This window comes from Octodon degus, unplaced genomic scaffold, assembly GCF_000260255.1.
Source record: "Octodon degus isolate 3935 unplaced genomic scaffold, OctDeg1.0 scaffold00009, whole genome shotgun sequence".
Classification (NCBI taxonomy): Eukaryota; Metazoa; Chordata; class Mammalia; order Rodentia; family Octodontidae; genus Octodon; species Octodon degus.
In genome coordinates, this window is record NW_004524585.1 from 6,170,124 (window position 1) to 6,182,706 (window position 12,583).

The window sequence follows — 12,583 nt, forward strand, 5'->3', positions numbered from 1 at the left end:
GAGAGAGAGAGAGAGAGAGAGAGAGAGAGAGAGAGAGAATGAAACCCAGAGCCTCACACATGTTAGCAAAGTACTGTACCACCAACTCTTAGCCCTTTAATCTTCTTGGAAGTACTTAAAAGACCACATTGGTCCTTTACATTGGTAACATCTGCTCATCAAACTTGGTGAGCAAGAAACAGTTGTCAAGAATAGTAAAGGTCTGAGATATTTTTCTCACTTGCAAGCTAGTTTCATGAATGATGCCAGGAGATATCATAGTCCTGAGAAACAAGGCACTTCATTGGTCACAGAGAAAACAGGAGTCACAGAGTGAGCATGGCCTATCAGCATGCTCATTCATAGTGATTTCCCTGTTCCCAAGTCTCATGGAGGCAATATAATGGGGCCATGGTGAATGCCACACATTCATGGTGGATCACATTAAATGAAAGGAATACTGAGTTAGACATTTGATTGTTTTTATAGTATTATGTCTTGGCAGGAACATAACACATTATCCTTGATAATAGCTCCCTGAAAAAAAAAATCCTGAAAAATAGCTTAGGTAAAGAGTGAAGTCTGCCATTCCTGGCAAAACTAGCAAGAATATGGAGTCCTGTTCAAGGCCCATGATGATTTATGTCTCCTAAAAGTAGCAAGTGCTCCAAAAGCCAGTAACAAAACAAACATCAGCCAGATGGCAAGCAATAAACTGCGACAAAGTTCTGCAGTATCAGTAACATTTTTAGAGATACAGTTCTCTTGAAAAATCCTTCTAAAAAAGCAGCTGCAGTATTTTGTATCATTGGAATGAGCTCTTTAAGATTTTGGAGTCAATTATTTGTGTGTATCTCACCAATCCATTTATCTAAACTATAAGGCTGATTTTTTGATTGGGGACCAGATCAAACAAGGCCTCTGCAATAGGTCCACTTCACATACATAGCTGTGCTACTTGTGTCATATGGCGTAAGAGGCCTATGTTTCAAGCATGTATTAGACCTGAAAGTTTACATACAAGTTACATGGTATGAAATTCTAGGCTTGAGAATAAGTGTACGTCTTTCTCTATGGACAAGCATCTGCCATTTGAACAGCAGATCCTCATTTTTCTATGTTATGTTAGATTCTAAATGTTTAATCATAGGACAAGTGGCTATGTGATTCAAACTGCCAATTGCCAACTATAATATGTAATCTAGGATCAGTTGGTATGTCCAGAAGGGTCCAATCTTGTCCATTAACTTTGAAAAATAATTTTATTATTTTCAGTTCACTATGTCAGTTCACTTACATACTGTCTATAGCTGCTTATACTAGCAGAATATTTGTGACAGAAATCATTAGGGCTGGCCAAATAGCTTAGCCTACAAGCAGGCACAGGGGCCAGGGCTTTAATCCCCAGGCCTGCAGTGCCAGCCCCATCCCCGGACCACGCTGAGACAGCAATTGAGACTGGGCATGGTGGCGTGCACTCTTGGGAGGCTGTAAACAGGCGGATCACTATGAGTCTGATCTAGTAGTGAGACCCTTCCCTAAAAAATACAACAAAAGAAAAAAATCGTATTGCCTGCGTAACCTGAAATATGTACACTCTGGCTCTTCACAAAAGTTTGCTAACTTGGGATCTAAAGAACCATAAAAACTGGATTTAAGAAGCAGCATTTCATCATCAAACAGAAGTGGCATACATAAGCCCAAGGCTATGCAGATTCCAAATACACAAACAAAAGAAGCAACTCAAATTCCTATATACTGTATTTTCTCCTACTTTTCTATCTTGCTGTCAAACTATATGAAGGGAAGGCTAGGGATTTTATAATTTCATGAAGAAACTCAAAGGCTTGGTTTTGGATGGATTTGTGTGATTGGTTAGATAGCAGCCTATGTAATAACAGCCTCCTCTGAGAGATGTGCAGAAAGCCTAGTGAGGTTGTTAGATGGCATATCTGGTTATCCAGATCATAAGGAGGACACTGCCAAGGTAAAGTTCCATATGGATCCACAGGTGGTAAGTAATGGGCTGGGCCAGCTGAGCTCTGGGAGAATCACAATGGAAATGAGTGGCAGGATAGCCAAGAAGAGGTATGCAAAATGGCTTGTCAAAAGAGGTAAAGTTCATATTTTATCTCATGCAAATGTCTATTAGAGAACATCCATGGAAGAAGCTCAACAATAAAGCAGAGAAGACAATTTGTCCTGTGGCACAACTTGTTCACTTAGCCCATATGAATTAACAATGGCAGCAGGGATAGAGACAGACAATGAGCTCAAACATGGTCACCCCTTGATCTAGCTCACCACAGCCAAGTACCTAGTTTGCTAATGGAAGCCAGTGCTAACCTCCCAACATAAATCCACTCCTCTTCCAGTGGATCTGCTTACCTGTGGCATACTGTTACTTCAAAACTTTTTCTCTTCATGCCAGAATTTTGCCTGTCTAGGATACAAGCATTTTCTGAGTATCGATTGTGGTGCCTAACCCTATTATCTATGTATTTATCAGAAGCTCTATCTATAATAAATGAAACTGGTCATGTTCTACAAAATATGTCAAATATTCTTTGCTACTCTTCCACTCTTCAAGAGTGGAAGGTTAATTTCTCTTGCTATGAAATGAGATTAATGATTCACAATACAATATGGCAGAAGTGATGCAGTATTACTTCCAAGATTGGGTTTAGAAGAGACTAATCTTAAATTCTGAGTTCCTTTCACTCTTCCAGATTCTGAGGGGAGGGGGCAAAGGAGGTGGGGATGAATACCTAAAACATGTGTTTCATTGAGAATAAGACTTAACTGGAAAATAATCAGCCTTGTATACTAGAGATAAAAAAGTCAGTCCCAGCCTATACTTCTGTTACCTGCCATTATAGTTACCCACTGAGCAAGAAAATAGTGAGGTACAATGTGCATGACACTGGTCATAACACTGAAAAACTGATCTCTAGTTTTCCACGCTGAGACTGTAAACATAATTAACAGCTGGACTTCAACCTCCTGAAAGACCTTGAGCCAAAACCACCAGCTCTACAAATGTGATGCTGACACCCAGATTTGTGAGATATTAAATATCTATTGTTCTAAGCCATGTCTGGTATAGGGTGTCAGACAGCAATAGGTAAGTATCACACAAAACACTGTATAATGATCATAAGATTCATTTCATAGAAAAGGACTCAAGGCCGTACAATTTATTGGCTTTCTAACACTCAGAAGCAGCTGCCCTGATAGAGACTGAAATTGTCTGCTATGGGGCCAAAACATCCAACAGCTTGCAAGGTTAGGGTACTGTCTCCTAGCACACAACTGATTCCTTAAGCCAGAAGTCTCTTTTCACATGGTCAGTATATATGTTTCAAGGGGTATGAGGTAAGACTGCTCACTCTCAGTATTATAGTGAATAACTCATTTCATTCATGGAATTTTCTGTACTTTGACTCTTCTTCCAAACAGCATGACTATTTTCATGCTATATACTACAGATAAAAAATAAAAATTGTATCATGAATATATGAATTTATAGACACTCAAAGATCATTGTTGAGCAGTTCACAAATATATAAAATATTTTAAAATATATAATTTATGAGAAAAAAAAATTTAAATGTGTCCCAAAATAATAATTTGTGTTCAATTTTTACAGAGGCATGTAGAGTGCTCCATTCCCAGGCTGTGAAAATGTAATTCAATGAAACCTAGATATGTTTTTATTAGGACCAAAGAATTTTCTATTTATTTTAAATATCAAAATAACACAAGGAACTAATTCAATATACAAGACACGTCCTATTCTTCACAGAGAATGGAATTTTTCTATAAAGACATACTTAAGAAACATGAGACAAACAAAATAGCTATTAAAACTCACAAAATAGTTTGACACACAGTTGACAATAGTGAATTTTGATATTTTAAATTTTCTTTGTAATTGCTTTTAAAGTGGTCTTAAAAACAAAAATTATGAGACTAAAAGCAAGTTCAAAAGCAGTTCTATTTTAATGTACACCATAAACCCCTTTAGTCATAACATTTATTACACAAGATGGAGCAGCTATATATCAGCTTTGTATCTTTTTTTTTGGCAGCCACACTCATTCACTGTAATTGTTTTATCTATAGGGATAAGAGTCTGATTGTTAGAAGGAATAAAAATTTCATGATTACACACAGTACACTGTCCAACTTTAATGCAAGTAGTAATATCAAGGAAAGAGGTTGAGTAATGATGAGGTGTGTACATGCTCTGCAGAAATGTTTTAGAATCTCCAACAGTAATGCAAGCACTGCAATTACCTTGCAAAAAATGAGATAAAAAAACATTATGTTCACTGTTGTATAAATTTTATTGTCTGAATAAAACCCTTAATTTCTCTGTATTTAAATGACTGCAGAGAATTTAAATTGTGGATTTTTTAAGAGTTAAAAAATTAAGATCAATACACAGCAAGTTGAAAACGTGAAGAGTAAGCAAATCTAAGGGCTATCAAAACCATCTTTTTCTTATCTTTTACACAACCTTATTCTGTTATTTCTATTTTATTAATGCTAGAGCACAAAGCATGCTAATATTGTAGGGACAAAGTATCTTAGGTAAAAATATTTTAGAGGAAATAAGAGAAGATCCTCCAAATAATACTACAGACTATACTGGGGGCAATGTATAAGAAAAAGGGTAGGATCTATGGAATTGCTGAGTTCCCAGAAATTATTTAGAAAATTATTCTCACATTCTCCATTACTTACTCTAATTGTGAGTAACATATGCATAATAATACTTAAAAGTTTTGGAAATGCTACGTATTCTTATTAAAGAATACAGTTTCAGTCACTTTCAATTTGGCACTAGGTCTTAGCCTATCTAACTATGACTGTTAAAGGTCCTCAATTTTTCTGAGTTGATCAACTAAAGTTTTAAGTTGATTGTGATATTGATGTTCCAAAGGCAAAACTCATCTCAAATGTGCACCTCTTGTTCAGTGTTAGGCAAACTGAAGTAAGAAGTGACTCCATACAGAGCTGTATAGTTACAGTAACTGGTTATTACTAAAGAGAGGGAGAGAGGGAAACAAGGAAGAGAAGGAGAGGAAAGCAAGGGGAAAGGGAGGGGGAGGGGAAGAGGAAGGGGAGGAGGAAGGGGGAAACGGAGGGGGGAGGGGAAGGGGAGGGAGAGGAGGGAGATGGAAGAAGGGGGAAAGGGAGGGGGGAGGGAGAGGGAGAGAGACTACGCATTTTATTTGTCAGATCCTTCTAATAAGCATCTAGAGACAGGCCCAAAAGTGGCTTCATAGTAACAACTACAAAGGAAACAATAAAGGTTGTTTTTTTAAAAAAAAATTGTATATAAATCATAAAACCAAATTTTTTTCTAGTATTTAGTGCCAATTTTCCTACATAAACAATAACCAACCAAAAAAGTTATTGCCCAACCAGCAGGCAACACAAAAATAAGGCCCCTAAACAACAAATCCCAAAGCCAAACCAAAAGCAAAATAAAAATCATTTATTAACAAGTACAATCTAACTTCAAGTCTAACCAACAACACTCTGAAAAGGCACAAAGAAAGACAGCATAAAAGGACACTGTCAAAGAGCTAGAGCTCAAGATCTGACTTTTCATCAATAATATACTGGAGTGACAGTGGGAAGAAAGTTCACCATTATAGACACCAATTTCAGTGCTTCTTTGCAACTGCAGAAAGGCAAAAAGATCATGTTATATATTACCCCTTATCTAATACTTCATTACTTACTCTACAGAGATGTTTTGACATTATTTTAAAGGTTGACAGAAAATTATTAATGTACTTATTTTATAAACCTATCATCACTTTTCTAAAGCACCAATGTATAACGTTTTTTGCTACTCCTCTTTTCTCCACAATAAATGTCGATTACTTAAGTGTAGAGATTATTTACTACTTTTATAGTTGTTGGTTTTATCCTGCTGGCTTGAGGAAGAAATCCTAACCTTAAAAGGTATTATAGGCTGTAAAAAATAGGTTGGGCATCTTATAAAAATAACCTCAACTTGATCTAAAAAAATTCTAAGGCAAAAATGATTTTGAAATGTAGTGTGAAAAATAAGCTTGTTTAGCATTTAATAGTGTTCACTAAAAAACATAACATTCAATTAAATTGAGGAAAACAGTATTCTTACTGCAAATGGTTTGTCAGTCTATTCCCAGAGTACTTTCTTTTGCTCTTATTTTTATACATACAAACAAACACAAACATCTAATATTTAACCTTAGTATTCAAACTAATGATTTTTTTAAAAATCCATTTTCCTAGGACTTCAACTGTGCTTCTTTGGACAAATATTTATTCAAACAACAAAGAATTTAAATTCTTTTAAAATGGTTTAATACCTACTAAAAATCTTTGGTGCATTTAAGTCAAAACTGATTAGGTTAATAAATTTCTGCACTTGATAAATTACTCAATTTACAGATTAAGTGCTAAGTTCTACCTGCTAAAGAATTAATTTAAAACAATAAATTATACTCATAAAATAAAAAATTCTCAATGAGGCTAAACTTAATTGTGAGATTCAAAATTTTAAGTATAGTTACAAAATAAATGGATTTTAAAGTTATAGAAAGATCAACTAAAAACCACAGGCCTCATTTTATACTTTTTGTGCCAACTTCAAAAGCTTATATACATTCAGTTTGCCCAAATCCATGAGGTTTTCCCAATCTAAAAAATGTCATATACTTCTAGAAATTATAGGCAGATTAATTTTCTTCTTGTTTTGTCCACCCATTTCTTTCCTAAGAAGTATATTACCTACCTCTAAGACTGGGTTAACAGTGAAAGAATGTAGTGCCTAGCACATGGTAAGCATTCATCAATGCTGTCTGTCTTCTTTCCTTCCTAGTAGCTCTGCCATTTTGACCTCATGAGCTTAAATACATCCTTCAACCTCAATATCAGATTCTTCTTATCTAAAGCAGGAATTTGTCATGTCTTTTCTATTACAGAGCTGATTATGAGGTTCAAACGAAGTAACATGTGAAGGCATTCTAGAAAACAGTAAACCACTATTCAAGTTTAAATTACCTAAAATAACTACATACAATTATATAAATGTATTCACTTTACATAAGAGATGTGTTTCAGAAAAGTTCTATGTAAACCAATTTCTACAATTAAATCATACATTTAAAGCATTAGAATATTAAAAGAACCCTAAATACCTTCAAAATGCACAGTATTCTTTTCAATGTGAAAATGCAATATTCCCTTTTTTAACCACCAAATATACAATATACCATATAATACACACACACATACATATATATATACCATTTGCCTTTTTATAAGACCAAATTTTTCTGTATTATCTTATACATAAGGCAGAACATATTTTTAGTATATGTTCTTTCACTACAGTATGATTTTTAGTTAAAATCTTGTCAGTTTTTATGATAAAAATCAAAAGATATATTTTTGCAATCAATTTTAAGAATTAACTAATAGTACCTCATATAATTAAGCTCAATCATGTGAGTACCCCCAAATATTACATTTCCACACAAAGTAAATAAGAATGCTTTAAAAAGAAGAAATAATAGAGCAATTATGCCTACTAGTCCTAAGATACAACCAAACCTTGGTAAATAAGGCAAAACTCAGGGTTTTTTTATTTGCATCAACTACTTTGGTTAACTGCCTCAATTTTCAACATGTTTTTTCTTTTATTATCAATATGGCAAATGTTCCTAAAAAGTACCTTCATTTCTTAAGTGCTTTAACAGTTTCCTCTATTACTAACTGGTTAAATTTTATTTATTGAAAGTTCTTTATTTTATTTGTGATTTTTTTTTCACAAGGGCCAGGCCAAACAACAGTTTACACACAAAAAAAGTGCTTAAAGCAATTAGAAGTGTAAACAAAAACTGAAACAGAGAACTTTTAAAATTGGTATTGTCCAATCTTTTATATACAAATAGCATGTTAATAGTAAATCAATCCTGCCTAGACTAATCCTCGAGCACCCTATAGGAAACATTATGCTAGTTTAACTAAATTGACTTGAAAATATGCAAAGTGCACATCTTTAAAAGTATCTTATAATTCTGATCTTTCCTTAATTGAATTTAATCAGTGAGGTTTGCTGCAATTGCTATTACTTTTCAACAAGTCCTTGACTTTTGTCGCATACAAAAATAAGAATCAAGGATAATTATAGATATTAGAAGGCTTATACAAAACCAAAAATAAAGATTTGGATTGGATGTAAATCTGTACACAAGTAGTAGTAGTTCCACTCAAACAATATTAGGTTAAATTAGGTGCAAATTTCACAATCTGTTTGGCACTTTCTAACAATCACACATAATATATGTAGATTCTGATTCCCAGTTTCAATTAGACAAATAAAACCCAAAGTAGCATGGTAAAATAAGTGGCATTAGTTATAACAGCCCCTTACTTAGTGAGATGAAGATACATGCTGTGTTATATTGTTAATGTTTCTGTGATAAATGATAAAGTACAAAAAGTGAACTTACCTTGAAGATATCTAGTTAAAGATGGCATATTTTTCTTTCAATACATTTTCAGCTTGCATAAGTCAATGTCTAAATCTATGTTTGCCACTTGCTCATTGTAATTCAAATATAAACAAAATTAACCTTTTGGGAATATCATTTCAATGCTAAACTTTTTTTTAACATGCTCATCTTGCCTGTTATCTTTCTGGCTTTGAGTTTATCTAAAGTCCAAAGGAGAATGATAACCAAAAATTATGGATAGATGTCAAGACAACAAAGAAATATCCCAAACTTTCCTATATCTTTGAATTTCTAATTTCAATTTTAAAAATCTAGATGAAATAATAATAAATCTTAAATTAGGATACAGAACAGTTGCAATTTCAATACATTCTCACATTCCTTCTTAATGGCTACATGATCTTTAAACTTATTTGCAGATGGGAAAGAGAAAAAAGGGGACTAAAGAATAAAAATTTGCAGTTATGATTACAAAAAAACACCCTATAATGCCAGCAGCTAATAATTCTGAAAATTTAAGAACCGTTAAAAATTAGTACTAATTTAAAAAATCACAAAACATTTAAATATTATGCCAAAGTATGTCCAAACATCTATACGTTCAATTAATAGTTTTCTTGAAATTGTTCTGAGGACTTGAGAAACTAGAGAAAATTCAAAATAATAATAATAGCAGCCCTAATGATTTAAAAGCCACTAGCTTTTGGCTATCATTACACATAACCATCAAACAGTATGTGGAATGTTTTCTCATGGATGATGTTCATTAGCAGAAATATTTTGAACAGCGGTAGTGTTATCAAGGCCCAGTAGTGTTCCAAGATAAGACTGATCTCTAGGATCCAGCATTTGTTCAGGTCGGACTGGATGAACTATATTTGCAGGTTGAGGAGTAAGAGTATATTTTTCCAGAAAAGCTAAGTCAGCTGCACGTGGATAATCAGTGGGCTGTGGCTGTGGTGACAGGATCTCATGAGAGGATGGTGGAAGTGTAGTAGTATGTTGAACCAGATCAGTTGGAGTGTCAGGCATCTGAACTGGAACCAGTGTTACCGGAACACACACTTCAGCAGATACATTCTGTAAGAGAGTCTTGGCTTCTGATTGATAAACTTTGGGCTGGTCCATATACTGTTTTGTTTCTGTTTGAAAGATTTTATCATCCGATGAGTACTCCACTGGCAAAGACACAAGTTTTTCCTCAGAAGTACTGAGAGGATCATCAGGAGACTTAATTCCATGAACATGGTCAATGTGGTATTTTAGCTTGTCTTTCCGCTTAAATGTTGCATTACAGTGCTGACAGTTGAAAGGTCGGGCATCAGAATGAATAACTAGGTGTTTTGTTAAAGTTTTCTTAATTCTAAAAGACTGATTGCAAATTTGACACTTGTATGGTTTTTCACCTGAATAAACAAAAATGAAATTAAAATTTAAACTGAATCCATTTGATGATCTAACAGCAAATTTTTCAAATTAATAAGAGTAATAATATCAGTTACTATCACAAAATAGAGATAGTCCAGCAGACCGGTACAGAATGAGCTAAGTAAACATTAAAAATGATCACTTGAAATTTGGCTATACTATTTACTAATCAAACACTGAGCAAGCTAACTAATTTCTAAGTTTAATTTCTTGTAATATGAAAATAATTACAGTAATGAAAAGAGAAAGTATACAGTCTGTTAATCTGAGACATCTGAATTCCTTCTACCTAAGGAGAAAATAACAAAACAATACAACATAAAACAAAACAGCAATTCTGTGTAACTTGGCTCCTTGGATCAGAGTAACCCATTCAGAACAACTTCACATTCAGCCTGAGGCCAAAATAAGCAAAGTTGATTGGTAGAAACAACAAAGAAGCTGGATTAGTTTTTAATTTCTCCTAATACAATATAAAGTCTCACACCAGTTTCATTTTATTCCCTTATATAAGACACTAAATTATCTCAGATTAGCCAATATGATAGGCAGTATAATGGACTGTCAAAGATGTGCATATTCTAATCTATGGAAGCTGTGAATATCACTTTACATGATAAAAGTAATCACACAGATTTGATTAAGGTTAAAAGCCTGAAATGCCAAGATTGACTGTATTATCTATCTTTGAGACACAGGAATCTCAAAAAGTAGTTGGTAAATGAAGAAGAATGGGTCAGGAAGATGCATTATGAGACCTTGATTCCTCACATTGGTGTGTTTGAAAATGGAAAATAAGAGGTAGTATTCAAGGTATGGTGGCCACTGCAAGCTATTAAAGGTTCTCAGCTTACGTATGGCAGGAAAATGAGAACTTTATCAAACTGGATTTTGCCAATAACTTTAGTTTGCTCTTGAGACAGGTTTTGCTAAGTTGCCCAAGCTAGTCTTGAACTTGGGATTCTCTTGCATTGGCTTCTGCATAGCTAGGATTACATTCATCAAGATGAAAGTAAAAACTCTTCACCTCTGAAATACAACCCTATCAACACCTAGACATTAGCCCAACACCAGACGTTTGACCTATAGAACTGTAAAACCATAAATGTGTACTGGTCAAGCTGCCAAGTTTGTGGTTGTTACAGCAGCAAATGAATACAAATATGCTGAAACATATAAATATTGCAACAGACACAAAGTTATATCTAGATTACATATTGTTATATAGACTTGCTGATATCATTATCGTTTTCATCTCTTCATTCAAAACATTAGTTCTACAAAATTAAGTGATAACTGCATCTTCTAAAGGAAGCACTCATTTCAAACAAGTGTTAAATGTTATGGTGGTAGCTCATTAAAACTCCCAAATCCTACTGACAGAAAATGTATACACAGTAGTATGAGTTTTTACTGTTTCTGTACTAACTCCACTATTGACGTTGCCAGAGTAGATTTCAACCATGAAATCACTTTATATAAAGCACAACATTTCTTAAACTATTTGTAACTACAAACAGCACAGAGTAGGGGGCCGGGAAGATGGCTCAGTAGAATAAGCACTTGCCTGGCAAGCACAAGGGGCTGAGTTCAATCCCCAGTTCCCACTTCCAAAAAAAAAAACAGCACAGAGTGAACTCGACATTTGATATTGCATTTGAATAAATATATTTATTTCAGGCATTCAAATGTACTACATAAATATTAAAAACCAGTTTTTTAAAGACATAAGCTTCCACAGTGCAATAACTATACATTCCTTTCTATTAATTCCTAACATTAATACGTGCATACAAAGAGCTAATACTTCTTAAAAATAAAAGACATCAATATAACATGGGTACAGCACCAAAAAAGCATCATTTACTTTTAAAAATAAAAATATTAATTTTACATGTTCCTTTGGCATAATTACAGCCATGATGGTTCTGAGTGTCTTGATGAAAAAGCTTTTATAAATGCAAAGCTTCTTCCTTCTTTTTAAAATTTAGAGTTCGAAAGTTTTATTGTGTTATGAATACTTTTCAAAAACTTAAGTCCCAGATAGATATATTATTTTGAGAAATTCCTATTATCACTGTAAAAAGATATTTTCAGTAGAACTTAAAATTATAAAGACGAAATTTCATAAGGAAAATGCTGACACTGTAAAATGCGTATAGCAAGTTTGGAATGTTTAAAGACATAAAAGTAGAAAAAGGCAATAGAGTTCTATGAATTTGATAAAAGGAAAAATATAGAAGAAATAATTTTTACAGTAAAGCTCTCTATAGTAAAACTATCTAGTTAACAATAATTAACTCAAGCTTGAGGTATCTCAAGATTATAGATCAGAGATATAGGACGACCAAGGAAAGGTGCTTTCTAGGGTCTGCAGAAAGGAATCCATTAAGAACAGAAAGGCTAAATGAGGAGTGCTGCTTAAGTGCTACAGCACTTGCCTCACACACACAAGACTGGCTCAATTTGCCAACTGGGGGGGACTGATGAAACTATAAGACTCAGAGATGTAAAAAGATTAAGCTACTTCTCAGCTAAGACTTTATGAATTAAAAATGTCATCCACAGGGTTAGCTACTATTGGATATTAAAACTTAGTACTTAAAAATAAATATAATTTGACCAGTTTTTGTTGTAGACTATATATATAT

The 12,583-nt window shown here is 33.8% G+C and overlaps 1 protein-coding gene across 1 annotated transcript in view; it reads right to left on the reverse strand.

Annotated features, from left to right (window-relative positions):
• Positions 1-5,315: 5,315 nt before the first annotated feature.
• Zbtb41 (zinc finger and BTB domain containing 41) overlaps positions 5,316-12,583 on the reverse strand; it is a 46,010-nt gene continuing 38,742 nt past the window's right edge. The window contains exon 11 of the mRNA XM_004625304.2: positions 5,316-9,910. Coding sequence (XP_004625361.1) covers positions 9,255-9,910 — 656 coding nt within the window. The 3' untranslated portion in view covers positions 5,316-9,254. The remainder of the gene's footprint in view (positions 9,911-12,583) is intronic.